Raw genomic sequence first — 19,847 nt, 5'->3', positions numbered from 1 at the left:
AATCTCCAGACGTTTCTCATATTTAGTTTACGCAGACATACGTTACAGGTTTTTTCTGAAACCGTCCAGAGCTGAGCCAGATTTCAGTGTTTAAGAAGAGTGGGAACGTCCATCCAAGACTGGGCGAGCTGGCTGTCTGTTTTGTGTGTGTGTGTGTGTGTGTGCCAGGGAGGACCCAGTGCTTACATTTGAAGGGGGATTTCTAAGCAAGTCTAAATTAATTCCAGAACAGAGAAATTGAAAGTGAACCTCTCCAATGACACTGGGACCAAGCCCCTGGGAGATGGGACTGGGACAAATGGTGTGAAGAGGGGTGACACTGAGCCCCGCACGTCCTACCTGCTCCAGCAGCTGTCGAAGCCGGTGGAGCTGAGACTCCAGCTGCTTATTGTGGTCCTCTAAGATCTGCATCCTCGCCTCGAGCCGCCCTTTGTGCTGCCGGAGGAGTTTGGCTTCCGCTATCAGTTCTGAGTCCTCAGATGTGGGGTGAGGAGACACGACGGAGTCCGGAGGCGAGCCGACTGGGAGTCCCCGTCTCAGGTGCTGCTCCTTTAGCTGCTCATACTCTATCTGCAAATTTCTAACACAGAAAATCAAAAACTGAAATGATTACAGTGCACATTGCCTTCTACCTCCAAATTTAGTGCACGCTGTTTATTTCCTCCTAGGTAAAAATATTTCTTAACTGTGAGATGAGCAAGCATGAAGAAAATGGTAGCTTGGAGTTATTATTCTAGCGGACATCATTCCTGGACCCCAAAACAGAGCTGTAACCTGAAGCAAGCAGGCTAGTTCGGGAATGTCCTCTAAAACTTTGACTCCACCATGACTTCCTGAACAATAGTTTGAAAAGGGGATGGGTAGGAGCCATGCTGAAGTTCTTATTAAAGAATTTTCCATTACAAGTTTTCCCGAGATGACGTGTCTTCTTTCCCAGGTCTAGCGTACCGCTGTTCCTCCTCCAGGTCAGCGATGATCCGCTCCAGTTCTCCTCGTTCTTCCCTCTCCACCGACTTCAGGATCTGAGCCGGACTCTGGGGCTGGCTCAGCGGGGACTCCCCTCCCAGCGTCTGGCAGTACTGCTGGATGAGGGCGTGCTCGTCCTCCCTAGAGAGACAGGTTAGACAGAGAGGCTCATGTCTGGACCTTGGTGTCTCAGAACGTAAAGCAATGATGATCAGGATGGCTGCTGGGCCAAGTTTGCCTTAAAGTTCAACGTCCCTGTGAATGAAAAAGGGCTACTGTAATAACTCTGACCAAAAGTAACGCCGTGAGGTGATCTGATCACAAATTCCTGACTGGGCAGGTCATGGTGGGTGGTCACACCCCAGGCCTACAACTTCTTAGTTCAAGATTTCAGCAAGCATCCAGGCTGATACATCTTTCAAATGCTAGAAGCAATCCTCTTTACCAGAGCCCTCAAAGGCATAACCACCCTCAAGGGAGCACTGAACCTGTTTAACTGGCCTGTACCTTGCTTTTCCCACCTTCATGCAATTTTCCTTAGTTTCTGCCTTAACTCCAAAAGTATACCAGAAATTGCAAAGCCGTCATTCTCTGGGGCATTTAAGATCTTGCTTCCCAGCATGCCATCAGTTTGGCTCAAATAAATTCTTAATAAAATTTCTCTGCAGGTTTGGGAGTTTCTTACATCCACTGACATGTTTCCTATGATATCCCAGGACCTCCCTTTAATACTCTAGGAAGGTATTTATCTAATAGTATGTGTGTACTACATATACCAGCATTTCATGCTTTATATTAGTCTAACATGTATTCATCACAAACCTCAGAAGAGATATTTTACCCCAGTAGAGGCTGGGTACAATGAAGTACAATATATGAACAGTTCATATAAAAGATACAGGCAAGATCAATAATGAAATGCCCGAGTAGATTAAAAGACAATTAATTAAAAATAAATAACTATAGATGGAATGTTTGTATCTCCCCCAAACTCATATGTGGATACCTAATACCCAATAATGGTACTATCCGCTTTCATATCTGTGGGTTTCACAGATTCAACCAACCTTGGATGAAAAACAGTTTTGAAAAAATACTACCAGAAAGTTCTGAAAAGCCACACTTTGATTAGCACTACACCATTTTCACTAGAATAACGTGTTGTCTGGGACTATCCTACTGTAGCAAATATAGATTATATGCAGACACTATGCCATGCCATACAAGGACTTGAGTATCCACGGACTGTGGAACCAATCCCCTGAGAATACTGGGGCCTTTGGGTCCCAAAGGGCCCCTTTGAATGTGGGGCCTTTGGGAGGTGACAAGGTTCTAAGAGTGGGACCCTCATGAATGAGATTGGTGCCTTCATAAGGGGCTGAAGAGACTAGAGTCTCTCCTCCCACCTTGTGAGGCCACAGCAAAAAGGCAGCCATCTATGAGCCAGGAAGCGGGCTCTCATCAGAAATCGTATTTGGGGTGCCTTGGTCTCAGACTCCCCAGCCTCTGGAACTGTCAGAAGTAGACGTCAAGTGTCTGGGAGCCAGCTGACCTACGGCACTTGGTTACGGTGGCCCAAACGGACTGAGACACAAGCTCATCTCACCACCTTTCACGTTTGGTTGAAAGCCATTTTGTAATGCTTTGTAATCCATAGATAGGAAAATATAACCCTCGTATTCTTTCATTTAAATAACTCAGCATGAATTATAATTGTCTTTAAAGAATACCTACAGGTATTGTACTTCATGTTTTCAGCATGTCAATTCTATGACCAATCACTCTTCATTAAAACAAGAAACCACACTTCATTCACCTGGGTTCTCCCACTTTTCTAACAACTTGTCTAATGAACTAGACAGATCAAGGGTGCGGTTGATGTGATGACTGACAGAAACACAAGGTAACAAGTGGACAAAGCTGGGACGTTTCTGAGAAGAAAACGCTCACCTGCAGGGCTGGGGTCCCTTCCCTCCCTTTATGGGGAGATCCAGTCAGATCTCCCCATAAATATACGGAAACGACAGACCTCCCGGCTCACGCTAGCAGGACGGTCCTGCCGCGGGACACCGTTAGCAGTTTGGCCTGGTCGGTACGGATGGCTTTTGGGAAACAAGTCCTCGAATCTAGGGCTGTAGAGCAAAGGACCTCAGAAAAACATCAGTGAAACAAATATGCTCCCAGATGAGACAAAACTGGAGATGCATTTTTGTTCTCAACATTTCAGAGGTTCATTACTTTTGGGAAGCTGATGGAGTTTAACATATTATAATTAGCAACATCATCACTATCATTACATTCTTTTGTTAAGGTGTCCTGGAAGGGCAGGAAGGCAGTTTTGACACACACACAAAATCATTTATATAGAACCTATAATTTTAGTCTTAAGTGTTTTTCACAGATTATGAGGTCAAGCGTTAAATATAAAAACAGACACAGTTCAGTCCTTAATTAGATGTAGTGAAAAATAAGAGCATATCCTTACAGATAGGACATGAGGTGCCAGATTAGGGTCATTCAGTGCCAATAGTGTGCCTGGTGCTAAAATAGAAAATGTTGTAAAAATACAAGTCTGCCCCAGCATAATACTGTTAGATGGAATATAATTATATTGTGTTTAAGTTGCGCATAGTAAATACTCTCCAGACTACAAAATTAGTACATATCAGATGTTAAGAATAGTGATTCATCCAACGACCTTTTGAAAGTAGGCAGGACATACATAAAAATAATAATCTCTTCCCTTTAAATGATTATTCTGCTCCAGGCTTCAGACTTCCAAGCAGCGATGCCAGTGCAAACCACACCAGCCTCCCAACTTGAGCTTTAAAACCGTGTCGCTCTAGGGCAAATGGTGCATGAACCAAGACATCCTGATGGCCATGGCCTGATAGCCCTTAAATGCCTGCTACTGAGATTCCCCAGGACTCTCCTGGCTCCTGTCTCTCTTTGAGACATGGTTGCTCATTCCTCCTTCAAAGAAAATTAGTATCTTACAATTAATACCCTTTATTGTCCAGAGTCATACTTTCAGGGGAATAGGGAGTGCAGATATCTGATATCTGGTCTATGAGGGATAGAAAGCTGTGAGATTGCATCATGTCTGGGCTGGCAGCAGCCCATGATGCAGAGAGAAGCAACAATTAAGCAGCTTCATTCATAGAATTTGAGAGCTATGGGGAGCCAGGCAGTTGGTCCAGAGATGGATCTGAGGGACAGGGAAAACCATCTGAGACCTCGGAAGACACAGTGACTAAAGAGCCTTGGATAATGTAGAGAGAATTATAGGTTCAAATCTCAAAATTTATCCCTCAAAGCTTTCTTTTATTGCCTATCACCCAAGCCAGGAGATAGGAGATTGGTCCAGCAGATGCTGAGTTACAAAACCTTCCACTGATACTTCTTGCTGCTACCTATATGATCTCCCCATTTATACTTCCTGCTACCACAGGAAAGTCCTGTAAGACACAGATGAGCTTTGACTGTGACGCTGGAGTATGAATGGACAATGGGAGTAGAACAAGGATGGCCATAACCTCCAGGAAGACTGGGTGGATCCTCAGATGCTCTGACTTCCTCACATCCCTATGCGGCCACTGCTCCGCAAAGCCGCTGAGGCAGTGGGGTGGGTCAGAGCAGCCGGGAGTGCTGTGCCCAGAGCCAGGATGCCCGAGTTTGAATGCCGGCTCCACCTCTCACTGCCCGTGAAACCCTGGGCAAGCCCCTTAACCTCTCAGGGCATCAAATGACTCCTCTGTAAAAGGGTGGTGACGAGAACAAGAGCATCATCTGAAAGGGTTCTGTGAGGATTAAATAAGAAAAGATGGGCAAAGTGCTTGGACAGCGCCTGGCTCTTAGACAGTGCTATGTTAAGGAGGAGGTGTTGGTTGTTCCTGCATCATCACTATTATTATTCAAGAGAAACCTGACAATATTTTCATGACCCAGCTCAGAATAACAGGAACCTCAACTCAAGAGGGCCTTGGGGAAAGGTGGAGAATTGAAGAAAGAAAACAATTCTGAAAAGTGTCATAGAAACTTGCTAACTTATAGCATGTTTTTTTTTTTTTTTGCTTAAGACACTTTTAAGTCAGTTTTTTTATCTTTCCCAGGAACATTAATAAAAAATTGCTCGTAATTGGAAGTTGGTTGCCTCAAGACAGACCCGAGTGTGAAGAAAAGAGCCAGGGTGGACTTGAGACGTGCTGACCCCTTCCTTGTTCAGAAGCTGGTGCTACAGGTAAGTGGCACTGAAACTGTCATCTGGGTCTCTGGGGATGATGTCATGACCCCACCCATGCCGAAGCTTTAGGAAATTTCCAGGGGAGGCCAGAGTATTAGAATATGTTGTATACTTTCTGCTATTACAAAAAGGTCCTGTAAGACACATGAACTTTGACCTGAGTTGAATGCAAAGAAAGAACAGCACAGCATTTCATTAAGAGCAGCCAGCATTTATTCATCACTCCTAAGATTTGGGGTGCTCAGTGATGGATGGGAAACATGGCTGGAGAGCCAGAGGCAGAGTGAGGTTTCGTTCCTAGCCCTTCCTTCACGAACCCTGAGAAACATCATCAGTTCAAAAAGGTAATAGTCATCCTCCTGTAAGTCTCCATCCGTTGGGAGAAAAGGTATTTACTATAGTAACACTTCTTTGTCTCTTCTAGTCTATAGTGCTGATTAAGATATGGAAAGAAAGAAATATACATTTAAAGAAGAAAAGGTGACCATTACAAGTCAAACCACTGGACTTGAGGTACAGAGTAAGGCTTAAGGATTCAGAGTCCTTGTTGGTATTCTCATCTGAATGGTTGAATCCCTGTATGTCCACAGTAAAAGAAGGTTAGTTTACTCAGTAATTCAAACTGTGAAAGAGTCAAGAACTTCCCAAACCAGCCTTACCAAAATAAGATTTATTAACATATTCATTAAGAAAATATTAATGCACCATGACTGGGAAACAATTTCTCTTAGTGGTTTATACCTTCTCACACTATGAATTTAACTTATTCTTACATTTCAGGGAGAATTTGTTTCCTTGCATTTTCAAATGCCTGGAGGCCACCTACATCCACTTTCAGAGCCAGTGGTGTTGACATTTGTAAATCTCTCTAAATCTGTGCTCCGATTCCACGGCTACGACTCCTTCTCTAACTCTGCCTCTCCTCCCTTCTGTAAGGATCCTTGTGATTACACTGGACACACTCAGATAATCCAGGACAATGTCCCCATTTTAAGACCCTTAACTTAATCACACATGCAAAGTCCCTTTTGCCATATAAAGTGACACATCAGAGAATTCAGGAACTAGGACGTGGGCTTCTTCTGGGGGCCACTAGTCTCTCCACCACAAAGGCCCTCACCATGCTTTTCCCCCAGGGGGCACTTATCAGTCTTCAGTGTAGCATGCAGGACTAGTGAGCAGGCACCAGCCGCACCTGCAGACCTTTACCGCCCTGGGGGCCTGGCCGTGGGGTGCTGGTAACTAACAGCAGGTTCTCTAAAAGATGAGTAAAAAGATCCTGATTTGTGGCATTTTCAATTTCTATGATTTAAGTACTTTCACTATGGCCAGTGCACGCTAATGACTTGGCTGAATGTAAAGTTGGGAGAAGACACAGAGGTACATACCATCTGACAAATACAAAAAATTGCCCCAACAATAGACTTGCAGTGAAGTAAAATAATTAGTGCACGATGAGTTTTGAATATTACTTTTGTTTTTATTTTAATCCTACCTATTTAATCATAAGTGCATGCAAACTAACTTTAAATAATGACTGTGTAACAAACAGCTAAAACTTCTGGAAAATTCAACAACTAGCTCTGACAGTTGGTTCCAGCATACCGCAGCACAATAGGTGTTTAATGGATAGTGGTTGGGTGGATGGATGAGTTAATACATCTGTTAATACTGTATTGAACTGCATTCATGTATTAACCACCAGATTATTTTTTCTTGCCTCGGGTATTAGTACTAAATTAAAAGATAAACAGTGTGAATTTTAATTTGAAGACAGGATATACTAAATTTGAGCATTATCTTTAATCTGTTCACAGGATGTGACAAAGTTTAAAGAATTTACATTTGGTCTTAATTTTTTGGTTTCAACTGTTATTTTTTAATTTTGTTTAATTATTTAGCGATTGTCAACTTTGGTAGAAATTGTTGACTTAGGAGATATTCAATATATTTAACTATTGTATATGAAATACATACCAGTAGGTTAAATATGAAGCAAGCATTCTGAATGATGAATATGGCATTGCCTTTGTTTGGAAATTGTTTCACACACACAGCACATGAATAGTAATGTGTAAATCATTGCTGCATTACTGTAAAGTCTTAACTTGCTGACCTCTGAAATTTAAAATGGAAGAATCTCCTGAGAACCTTTATTTATAAGCTTAATGGTATTAAAATCATTTTAAGTTACTGTCAGGGAAATATTCCATATTAGAGTACCTAAGGTATTTCAAATGGCTCTCTTCATGGTCCTTTTCAGTATAAAACATCTGAGTACTGTGTTCTACGACACTCCTGCTGCCTTACAGCTGCCCATTGGACCCCAACTGCAATGAGCCAGAGTCAGTCAAGTTCACCTGACACTTCTGAAATCGTTCAGACACCATTCAGAATGAAAAAGGTTAATTTCAAGGGGTGGGTTGGGGGGACAGTTCCAACAGCGCAATGACACGCAACAATGTCAAATAAAATATCTGCCTAGAAAAGTTTTTTGAAAGTAATCTGAAGTGAATCAGGCTTTTCTTAGTAGCTAACCAAATACAGAAGAGCTAACATTTCAGTGAAGGGTGGGGAGTGTACGTCCAAGACCTTGGGGGTCATTGTTGTTAAAAAGGCAGGGTTTGTGGTAGAAATGTGAGCAGACGGAACATAATTTTATAGACGGGTACATATTGTGTGGAATTAACAAGAAACACCATACAAATGGAGTAACTGTCTACACCTGTATTTGTAAAGAAAACAATCTCATTTTCCTGAAGCGGATTAGCTGCCAAATGCAGGGTTTTTTCATTAACTTATAGGAAACTAAATAAACGAACATATCCAATTTATATGACCATGGCTTGGAAGCATAAAATCGAGGTGGACATTTTTGTAACCACACATCAATTTTGATTGGGATCAAAATCCAGAGCCACATCAGTGAAGATGATTTCCGACAGCCGTAATCCAGGAACTGGCCTACCCAGGCAGCACGAACTTCAGGGTTTACTTACACGCTCCCTGTGGTAGAGCTGCTATCAGTGAGGAAAGACCCATTGGTCCTCTCCACCTGGGCCAGTCTGGAAAAGAAAAATAAAGGGCGTAGGCAACGTGACCACAAGGGGCACAGTCAGCGGGAGGTTCGGCCTCAGTCACTCTTAAACTGTGATAACCTTCACGAAATACAGAAAAGCCCAATTCTCCTAATGAGACTGTGGCATTAAAACAACATCTAATGTCGAGTTACATTCCTATTACCACTGCCTTAAGGCCCGTAGGTCTTTGTCTCATGCCATGTTCTACCAGCAGGGACGTCCGAACTTCCGGTGTCTCTAGGCCACACTGAAAGAAGAACAGTTGTCTGGGGCCACACGTTAAACACACAAACACTAACAAAAACTGATGAGTAAAAAAGGTTTCGGGTAGATTTACAATTTTGTGTTGGGCAGCATTCATAGCCATCCCGGGCCAAGTGTGGCCCTCGGGCTGCGGGCTGGGCACCCCTGATTCTTAACTGCCTTAGCCTCCTAATTAACCTCCCTGACTTTCAAGTCCACCTTCATTCTCACACAAATCTGACTATGTTCCTTTCATGTTTCAAGACTCTCCATGACTCCTGTTTACCCAGGGAAGAGACATAATCTACCCCTTAGCAAGCAGTCCTGCTATGGGACTTCAGCTTCTGTTCCTCTGCCCCTCATCCTTGACCCATTCCCTACCTGCAGTTCTTCAAACAAGTCATGTTCTTTCCCAGCTCAATGCCTTTGAGAATGTTTTTCCATTAGCCCAGGCCTGGCTTTTCCCAGAAATTCTATTTGACCAAATCCCAGTTCAAATGCTACTATTTTTATGATGTTTGAACTAACCTTTTCAGGCAGAGCCAGTTACTGGCAGACAACTAGTATACTTGTTTTCTGCAAGTTTCTGCATACCATCAAGACCAGCCTATTCTTTATATTTGGGTGGGGGACTCGAATATAAACCCCTGTGATAAAGCATTAGCATATATTAATTGGTTATTATAATTCATATGTGCATCATCTCCTGAGAACGCTCTCAATCCCTATTTCATTCAATGAAGCTGTGTTACATTGTCTAAGTCCTGCCTGTGCAGTGTCTGGATTCTCATGAGCTCCTTAATCTCATACTCCCGAGTTTCTCTTTCTGCTCTTTATAGAAGGCACAGCAGGTGTTTGGGAAAGTGCTAATTACAACATGGAAAAATGAGAGCCCAGATTCCAAATATAGTGGAATCACGACTCCTACGAAACAACATCCCTGGAGTCAAGGCACATTAGTGGTATGGGAATAACACAGAAATAAATACATTCCGGGAGGCAGCACAGCAGAGGGCTCTATCAGAGTTTCTTACCGCGTGGCGTACTGTTCGATTCTGGAATGGGTATCATCATGAAACAGCTGAGGGGACTGTGAGGGGCTATAAAGGAAAATGCAAACAAACAGTTTTATACCCACATGGTGATAGGTGCTCCTATTAGAAATGTTAGCTTAGTTAAATAATGAATTGACCATGCAAAGAAACCACTAGGATTGTTACCCGGGAAGCAGAACCATTACCTTAGAACAAGAGTTTAGTAATCACCCCCATGCTATCAAAACTGATTAGAACCTCCTCTCCTGCATATGGAGCTGTGATACTCACTCATAATGCTCTGGCCACATACTGATGAGTGTGATAGGACTGCAAAGAGGGGAGAGGGAGACAAGAGTCACAGAACAAACACTTCAGAGCAAGTTAAGACGAAAGCAGTGGGGGGTAAAGGGAGGGAACATCCTCCATTGTCTTTCTTTGCTGTATTAGTTTTCACCATCAGGAATCAAAAGTCACAGAAATCACGGTGTATTCTAGAGAAGATGCTGACAGTTCCCTGCCTGCAGGGGCCTTTTCCCAGGTATTATAGGCTATTTGTCACAGGATAGCAAACACAACTTTAAATAGTCTTAAAAACCCACATTTTTTTTTTTTTCTTTTTTTTTTTGTTAAAAGTAAACTCAAATCTAGGCATATACCAAGCATTTCAGCCTCACAGATACCTTGAACAAAAAAAGACATTACCCAGATATCTCCCCTCCACCCCACCAAAAATTTCATGTTATCAGTAAAACTGAAAAAACTTTTTAAGATCATGATAGACTTTCTTCATACAAAATATTATCCAGAAGTTCAATCTATGAAACTGATAAAGAAACTTGTTCTGCTTAAATCAGGGCCTGAGTCTGGAGCGTGATCAGTCAGTACTACTCCTGGCCCCGGGGTGCCGTCCGGCCTCACAGAAGAGCGGACAAGCCCCCACATCTCCAGGACATGCCTGGGACAACAATCGACCCTAATTAAACGGTGGCTCAAACCCTAACCTTTTTTTAGGGGATAGGGGTGGGCGAGGAGAGATACTGGTGAATGCGGAACTTTGAAAGTCTAAAGAAAATCAGTTCTCTAATTAATTAAATACAGTCTCCTACAAAAGCCAATGCTGATTCAAATAAAGGACAGCTGCAATTTATCTGAGCTCTACTTGATTCTCCTCCATGTATTACACATACATACATACTTGAGAAAAATTTAATGATGTCATTATCTCCTACTGGGAGGCACAATTTGATGTCTAAATAACAAAGATGAAAAGGAGATGGAAGGTCATTTTATTGGAATGACAAACTAAGACTCTTTGGACCTACTTTCAAAAACAGACATTTATCTGGTCTGTGTCTGTTAGAATCCTGGAAATGGACTTAATTATCCATGTATAAAATAGATACAAGAACAATGAAACGGCACTGCATTATTCAATAGTCTTTCTACATCACTACTTTTCATTAACTCAGAAATATGGATGTTAAATGGAAGGTGAATGACTTGCTATACATGTTCCAAAAAATTGTAACTTCTTGAGTGATCATTTCTAGAATTCAAGTGTAACACAACATTTACCATGAGCTTTGAACACACACACACAAAACCTATTTTTTTAAATCTTAATTGAGCTTGGAAAAGCTTTGTAAAACTGCTCGGCTGGTTCTTGTGAAGTTAATTCAGCAAGCACAAAAGTGATTCATTGAACTAAGATAAGAACAGCAGAGGCAGAAGGCTGAACTGACGAGTTGCTGAAAAAAGCGTTATTATATATTGAGAAGTTTCCTAAGAAAGAAAGATTAAAAAAACTGAAGGCTTCGTCGATTTCAAAGTATTTTGATTTGTAGGAGAAAAAAACCCCTTGAGTGATAAGCTTTCTCCTTGAACTCTGGAAGGGGAAAAAGGGCAACACGCTTGCTGTCCAGTCAGAATCTATGGTAAAGGGGCCAAAAATGAGATTGGGCTGTATGTTAGCCCAGATTTAATACAGCCTAGTGACTGAATAGAGTGTTTCGATTAATCAAACACTAATGTGCAAACAATCAGGCTCTACTAAATGTACTTAATATATGAAACATACCCCAGACGTTCTTTGAAAAACTTAGTGACTTTTTTTAGTGCTTTAAATTCTGAACAAACTGCTCCTTATGCTTCCCAACTTTTGCTTGCTTAAACACAGGGTCCAGAAGAAACAGTGCCTCCTTGAGTGTGGCTGGTATGATAATAATAGGAGTGTAATAAATCCATAGTTTTAATTTGAACATTTCATCTAAGATGTCACATGGTGTGCTTGGGTGTGATATTGTTATGTTACAGAATCACATGCTTATGATTTTGCAGTAAAAGATTTTGTCATAAAAATGGGCCTTGTTTGTGCCAGACCCTGACTATTCGTCCCAGGGCTGGGTAAGAGGGATCCCACCATCCTCTCACATACAAACCTTCAGTGGCTGCCTACTGCTCCCTGCCCTGGCTTATAAGGCCCTTCAATCTCTGGTTCTTGCTTCTTTCTCCACTCTCAGTTCTTGACACCATTCCTAGCTTCCCAGCCTAGTTTCCAAAATGATCTTGACTCCAGGCCTTTGAGAAAATGCTTCCCTTGCCCCCAAACCCTCCCTTTCTTCCGCATACACCACACACTGACTGTCTGGCCCTTTAATCTTTCAGGTCTCACTTCAGCGGTCACTTCCTCCCAGGCCAGTGTGCCCACAACCGTAACTACACTTACCATGAGATGACTTTCGCTGCAGGAAGGATGTGAAAAAACATGCACTTTATCTAACTCCATCTTAGCCAATAGCAGGCCAGGCACCTACATCAATTCTTTAAAATTTAGGGAAAGTAACCTTACTTTTCAGTCAATAACCATCTCTCACACTTCTCAAGTTCCTTTTGCCACTGTTTTAGCTTGTCTCTCAGGTTTATATTCCATGGTAACTTTTTAATTGAGTTCTGCTCACTTATTTTCATTATTTTTTGAAAAGTCCAGCAAAATTATAAAGTTCACTGAATAAACCTGGGCATGGGTTTGTTTACCTTCTTTTCATAATAACTCATTTTTCCTATAAATCCCTTCCAAGCATGCAAGTATAATTACTGGATAAGAGATAAGACATTACGTTCTGCAGTGATAAAAGAGAAAGAAGAAAAAGAAAATTCTAATCAGCTTCATAAATAACTTCAACACATTTACCGCTTCGCTGGTTTTTCTCCAATGTTCTCCGCCCACAAAGAGGAGAATAAACGAAATCGAACTTTTTACTACCCACTCACATAAATTGTTATACCAGAAGATTAAGTAGCTTTGCACTAGGAAGTGCTCAGCAGAAAATGAACTACAGTAAGCCCCAGAACACATTTTAGGGTTTAAAAAAAAAAAGAAAATCTGCCCGCTCTAAACAGTAGCTCATAAATCTTTTTCCAAAATGCGTGTTGTGACATCTGATTTAATCTATACTCTTTTACTTTCTCTTGTTTTCCTCTCACTGAAAATGCTGGAAAATTCATGTTAGATGAAGTGAAGCATTTTCAGAGTTACAGCCAAAAATCCTAGCAAAAAATTATTGGCATGCTTTTCTGTTCTTTTTTACTTTAACTGACTCAGAATAGAATGATGGATGCCAATGATTATTTTTGACACTGAAAGGCAAATTATCAAAAATGTTTAAAAGGACTATAAAAAGCCTATCTGCACAATTCATTGGAAGGATATAGCTATTTAAGGCACAAAATGCCAATGGTTTATCAAAAGAGTGAAAGGCGTATCACCAGTCCCAACCTATCAATTATCCCATAAATAAAAGCCCTGTGTCACAGCTCTATGCTTCAAGCAGCTACTCTAAAGTTTAATTAGATCTGATACCAAGAGTAAAATTTTGTCTTTATCCCAAGGTGTTCAGTCTAATCACATTCTATATCAGATACTAAAGCCAATAAAGATGTATTTGTTTTGAATGTATCATACACCTTGGTGAAGAAAAGGATAAAACATAGTCACAAATCAAAAAGAGGAGAGGACCAAAAATCTACCTTGCATGTGAATTTAAGTGTTTGAATACTTCTCTTTGAACTGTAATTGCCTGAGTAAAATTTGTTCTAGAGTGTGGAAAGAAATGACTGGGAGGCAAATACCTTAATTGTACACAGTTTGATACCAATCAAAGTTATCAAAAAGTTTAATTTTTTATATGCTTTAAATGCACACATGTAATTTTTGGACCTGTTACATACATAGCTGCATCATGTCTCTTTCTCTGTGCACGCCCATAATGCTGCCTGCAGCAGGGTAAAGACATCCACTGTGCTCTGGCTACGGTCTTTCTTCTACTTCTTAGCAGGCTCACACATACACACACGTACACAAAACAACCATTTCACACAAAGATACTAAAGCCCCTGGTCTACAGGGCTTTCTCTAGGAAAAAATTCACACCACATTGTCTGTCCCTGACATCTCCGAGACACGGGCTGCTGTGATCCACTGAGAATTACTGTTTCCAGATCATGTCTCTACGAGTCTTGAAGGTTAAAGAAAGTTTTACTTCATAATAATTGTACTTAGTGCAGTTTCTATACTTCTTTCTCCAATCTTTTCTACTGTAAGAAAATCCACACTTCATGCCTCTGAGTTTGTCTTACGTAGTCGCTTAAGAGAGCACCTTTCTTTGACAAGAACCTCACTATTTTTCACAACTAGGAACTCTGGTGATGCTTAGCAAGTAAAGTTAATTTTCTCCAAGATTCAAGCACAAAAAAAATTGCTTCACAGGCATATTTATGATGATATTTTAAGGATTCAAAGATTTAAATCACATCCATTTTTTATCTTGATATAGAAGCGTTCAGTAATTTGAAATTACTTCTTGCATTTCTTTTGGCTTGTTGACAAAATTCTTTTCATTTTGGGCTATAAATTGTTATTTTTCTTTGCTTAAAAAACCCATAGTAATTTTACTAGCTTTAAACTTTGTTTCATTTATGTTTGGAAGCTTCAGTTATAAAATTTAAAGAAGCTGTGTCCATTTCATGTACTATATAAAGCTATCTCATTTTTCTATCTTCATGTTGAAGAAAGAGAAATTAGAAATGAAATGTTAGATTTCGATCAGATTTCAGCATAGGTAGATATATCTGAGGCAAGACAGGAGACAGCTGACATACTCATTAAAGTATCCAGATCAATACGGCTATTGTTGAAAATGAAAAAAAGTATGTAAAATATGTGTGAAGCATACTATAAAAATAATAAAATGTACCCCAAAGAGGGGAAACAGAAAATAAGTAAAATAATGAAAGAACATACAGTTGCACAATTTAAGTGTTTTTAAGAGAAAAAGAGATAGCAATGCAAAGGTTAACACATTAACACATAACTTTTAAAGTTTAGGATCGAGTGCAGAATTAAACCTGAAATTTTAGCTGTGATACTGTCAAAAGCAAAGAATAAAAATTGTATGTTGTAAACATTGATTCTAAGTTTAATTTACCTCATTTAAAATGAACCATTTTACCAAAATACAAATAGTTTTGGTATCAGACAATTTCTTTTCTGTCACTAATACAACAAAAGACAATATCAGATATAAGTACTCAGAAGTTTTAATATTAAACTCACGTCTCTAAGTTGTCACCTTCAAGAACTGTCTGGACAGGCAGGTAGCCAAGCCGAGGATGTTTGGCGAAGTATTTCTTTGATCTGAACTTATTCTTTAATACCTTCGTGAAGTCTCGAACATCTTCCCCGGATGTTGTCTGTGAGTTTGAAAAAGGACACTTCACTCACTACAGTGGAAGGACAAAACTGTCTACTACAAATCAGAGCAGCTATAAATTGGTGCAATGCAATCATAACAGTTTCAGTAGTTTTATATATTCTTGTAATAACACAAAATGTCATAAAAACACATAGTAGCCAGGACGCATCATTAAATATACCCACCAATTAGCCTGTAATTTCTTATTTGTGGTTGAAAATAAACAATAACTAGCTCATTTGCCCAACATTTAAAAAATTGGGCCAAAAAGTAAAACTAGTTTTGGCAATGTTATTGGGTTCATTTCGAGTCTTCAAAACTTGCAGTTTACTACCAACATTTAGAGATGGTAAAGAATCCTGGATATCACATGATTTTAACTGAGGTGAAAAAATGCAGGTGAGCTACACAGCATGGACTGACTTCACGCAAGTGTGAACTGTAGTCTGAAAAGCAGTGAGAGAGAAAGTGGTGTCACGCTCCTGCTGTATGTTGTAAAAAAAATACTGCCGGGTTCTTTGTCCTCTTCCAACCTAAAATATTGACAACTTGAAGTGGTCTAAATTTTAATTTTTTTAAATTTTTATTGAATATATTGGGGTGATACTGGTTAAAAAATTGTAAAGGCTTCACATATACAAATACAATACATCATCTGTATATTGTATTGTGTGTTCACCGCCCAAAATCAAGTCTCCCTTCATCACCATTTATACTCCCTTTACCCTCTTCTACGTGCCCTGACCCTCTCCCCTCTGGCAATCACCATACTGTTGTCTGTGTCTATGAGGGTTTTTTTTTCCTTAATCCCCTCATCTTTTTCTCCCAGTCCCCCAACTCGAACAGCAGTCAGTCTGTTTCCTTTATCTATGAGTCTTTTTCTATTTTGATTGTTAGTTTATTTTGTTCATTGGAGTCCACATATAAATAAAATCGTATGGTATTTGTCTTTCTCTGACTGGCTTATTCCACTTAGGCATAATGTTCTCCATGTTCCATCCATGCTATTGCAAAAGGTAAGATTTCCTTCTTTTTTACAGTTGCATAGTATTTTCTCATGTAAATGTACCATCGCTGTTTTATCCACTCATCTGCCAATGGGCACTTGGGCTGCTTCCGTATCTTGGCTATTGTAAATAACGCTGCAATGAACACAGGGGTGCACATATTCTTTGGAATCAGTGTTTCGGATTTCTTTGGATATATTCCCAGAAGTAGAATTGCTGGGTCACTAGGCAGTTCCATTTCTAATTTTTTGAGAAAGTTCCATACTGTTTTCCACAGAGACTATACCAGTCTGCACTCCCACTAGAGTTCCCCTTCCTCCACATCCTTCCCAGCACTTGTTGTTTGTTGATTTATTGATGATAGCCATGCTGACAGGTGTGAAGTGATACCTCATTGTGGTTTCAGTTTGCATTTCTCTGATGATTAATGATGTTGAGCATCATTTCATACGCCTACTGGCCATCTGCACATCCTCTTTGGAGAACTGTCAATTCAGGCCCTTTGCCCATTTTTAAACTGGATTGTTTATTTGTTTGTTTGGTATTGATATTTACAAGTTCTTCATAAACTTTAGACATTAACTCTTTATCAGATATATCACTGACAAATACATTCTCCCATTCAGTGAGTTATCTTTTCATTTTGTTGATGTTTTCTCTCATTGTGCAAAAACATTTTAGTTTGATGTAGTCCCATTTACTTATTTTTATTTTTTATTTCCCTTGCCCAAGGAGATATATCAGAAAAAAAAAGTGCTACAAGAAATGTGTGAGATTTTGCTGCCTATGTTTTCTAGAATTTTTATGGTTTTGAGTCTTACATTTAAGTCTTTAATTCACTTTGAGTTCATTCTTGTGCATGGCGTAGGAAGGTGGACTATTTTCATTTTTGCACATATCTGTCCAATTTTACCAACACCATTTATTGAATATACTACCTTTACCCCATTGTATTTTCTTGCCTCCTTTGTGGAATATAACCATAAAGGCATGGGTTTATTTCTCAGCTCTCTATTCTGTTCCATTGAAATTTATGTCTGCTTTTATGCCATTACCATGCTGTTTTGATCACTATGGCCTTGCAGCATAGTTTGATAAAAGGTGGCGTGATTCCTCCAACTTAGTTCTTCTTTCTCAAGACTGCTGTGGGTGTTTGGGGTCTTTTTTCCTCCTCTTTCTTGAATTTATTGGGGTGACAATGGTTAATAAAATTACATGAGTTTCAGGTGCAGAGTTCTACAATACATCATCTGTACATTGAATTGTGTATTCAGCACTCCAAGACAAGTCTCCTTCCATCACCATTCATTCCCCTTATATCCTCCCCCACCTCCCTCCATCCACCTCTCCTAGTATTGCAGGGAGTGATCAGGATGAGGCCAGAAGAGTTTATCGGGCCCAAACAGACCAGGATTTGGCTGTGTGAAGGGAGGGCTCTGTACCAGTTGGATGTGTGAGAGGAAAAATGGCCCTTGTCCAAGAGCCACACAACTCAGTCTGCCCCAGGTTCTGCCAGGAGCCTAAGTTCATCCGGGCAGGGCCACTGTGAGTCAGGAGGGTGGGACCAGTGGATCTCCCATGAAGAGGAGGTGCCAGTCAGGCTTGGGGAAAAGTGAGAGGAGTGAACTCGCCCCAGAGCCACATAACTCAGTCTGTCCCAAATTCTGCCCAGACACTGGCAGGGTGGGGCCACCTGGAGCCCACGGTGTGCGGCTAGAGGACCTCCCATGAAGGGGAGGCACCAGTTTGGCTCATGGGAAAGTGGAAGGAATGGCTCCTGCCCCAAAGCCACATCCCTCAGTCCCTGGCACCCCAAGTCTGGCCAGAGCTCAATACCCTTGCCCAGGTAGCTGACATCTCAGCAGGGCTTCAGTTCCACAGGGCGGGATGACAGAGAGTCCAGCGGGTGAGACTACTGCATGCCCCCAGGCTGGTGCCACGTGGAGGGGAGTGCACAATCTAAGAAACAGGGCACCTGTGGTGTGGGAGAGGGACTCAGTATAGAGACCCTGGCAACAGTACTTCTCCCTAGAGCCACAAACCTTGGTCTCTCCTCACATGACTCCAGACTGTTCCATTCTTTCTCAGTCAGAGGCCAGGGTGAGTGGAGGTAAACACGATTTTGTACATGGGGCCTTCCAGGAGGGTGCCTATGTCTCTAATAGTCTCTGTCTCTCCCTGGCAGACAGAATCCCTGCTGGTTTTCATAGCCAGATGCTATGAGGGCACCACTTCCTGGCTCTGTTGCTCTGGGGGAGCCTTTGCAGCTGACCTGTCCCTCTGGAATCTCAGCCACTCCCTGTGGGAGCGGGACCGGCCATTTTGACATCTCTGACCTTCCTACCAGTTTCAGTGTGGCTTCCATAAATCCTTTGGTATAAGATTTCAACTAGTCTTCAGTTGGTTATTCAGGTTGCTTGTTCTATATTTAAGTTGTAATTCCAGTTTGGTTCTGGGAGGAGGTGAGTTCCATTGCCATTGGATCAGATCAACATGAACCAAATTTTTAATGGCAATTAAAAATGTTACTGTCTCCTTGGCATTTCAAAATGATTAGCTTTAATAATCATATATTAAGTGATACAGAAGTCATTCACAAAAGACCACACATTGTATCATTCCATTTATAAGAAAAGTCTGGAATAGGCAAATCCACAGAAACAGAAAATAGATTAGTGATGGCCAGGAGCTGAAGGGAGGAGACAGAGAGGGAGGGGAAGGACTGCCAGAGGGTAAAATAGATTTCAGAGATGGGCTAACACCTACCCCAAAGTCCACCCACTCATCCCATTGCACAAACTGTTCTCACTTTTATCACCAACCCTAGCTTTTATTTGCAATATGCCATACAGATATCAGCTTCATTCAGTCCTTCTCAAAATATATTTGAAATATTTACACTACCTGCATATAACTGAATTAAAGCCTTGGGTGCCTAACTCTTTCTAGGCTATCCAGTCTATAACCAGATGGATCTCACTCCAATCTCTACAAAACAAAACCACAGAAGTTTTCTATAGTAACAAACTGAGCACTAAATACATTGGCTTGACTCCTGCCTGCCCCCTTACCTTGCACCTGCCCAGTATATTTTTTCCTTCATGAAAAGCATGCCCAAGACTCATACAAAGTTGTTTAAGAGCAGAAACTTAAATCTATATAGTTATTTTTTAAAACAACTAAATTCTGAGCCAGCACTTACATAGTTATATTACTTTCGATCTGCTCCTATTCAGTGGGTGGGTGGGGGGTAAGAAAAGACCATGAGCACAAGTACCAGGCTGCTTACCCAGTGTGGCTCAGCCAGGGCAGGGTACACGACAATGGTTTTCAGTGTCTTCACAGAACTGTGCAGATATCGCCTATTTATTTGCAGAACATCCTTGTCACTCCAAAAGAAAGCCTGTAACCATTAGCAGTCACTCCACCTTTGCACTGTCTCCTCCCCTCAGCCCTTTGGCAACCCCTAATCTACTTTCTCTTTCTATGGATATGTCTATTCTGGATATTTCTTATAAATG

General features: G+C 40.9%; 1 protein-coding gene across 9 annotated transcripts in view; it reads right to left on the bottom strand.

The window, feature by feature from the left end:
* UTRN (utrophin) overlaps positions 1 to 19,847 on the bottom strand; it is a 449,632-nt gene that overhangs the window by 14,998 nt on the left and 414,787 nt on the right. For 8 of the 9 annotated variants that reach the window (XM_037144913.2, XM_037144915.2, XM_037144914.2 and 5 more), the window contains 6 exons: positions 15,181 to 15,317; positions 9,858 to 9,896; positions 9,567 to 9,632; positions 8,209 to 8,274; positions 949 to 1,107; positions 340 to 580 (listed from right to left, as the gene is read on the bottom strand). In XM_037144913.2, coding sequence (XP_037000808.2) covers positions 340 to 580; positions 949 to 1,107; positions 8,209 to 8,274; positions 9,567 to 9,632; positions 9,858 to 9,896; positions 15,181 to 15,317 — 708 coding nt within the window. The remainder of the gene's footprint in view (positions 1 to 339; positions 581 to 948; positions 1,108 to 8,208; positions 8,275 to 9,566; positions 9,633 to 9,857; positions 9,897 to 15,180; positions 15,318 to 19,847) is intronic. The other variant, XM_037144917.2, reaches the window with a different exon arrangement.

The sequence above is a fragment of the Artibeus jamaicensis genome, unplaced genomic scaffold (assembly GCF_021234435.1).
Source record: "Artibeus jamaicensis isolate MK-2021 breed Jamaican fruit bat unplaced genomic scaffold, CSHL_Jam_final contig_3176, whole genome shotgun sequence".
Taxonomy (NCBI): Eukaryota; Metazoa; Chordata; class Mammalia; order Chiroptera; family Phyllostomidae; genus Artibeus; species Artibeus jamaicensis.
The sequence above is the reverse complement of the archived record's forward strand: the minus strand, read 5'-3'. Positions and strand labels throughout refer to the sequence as shown.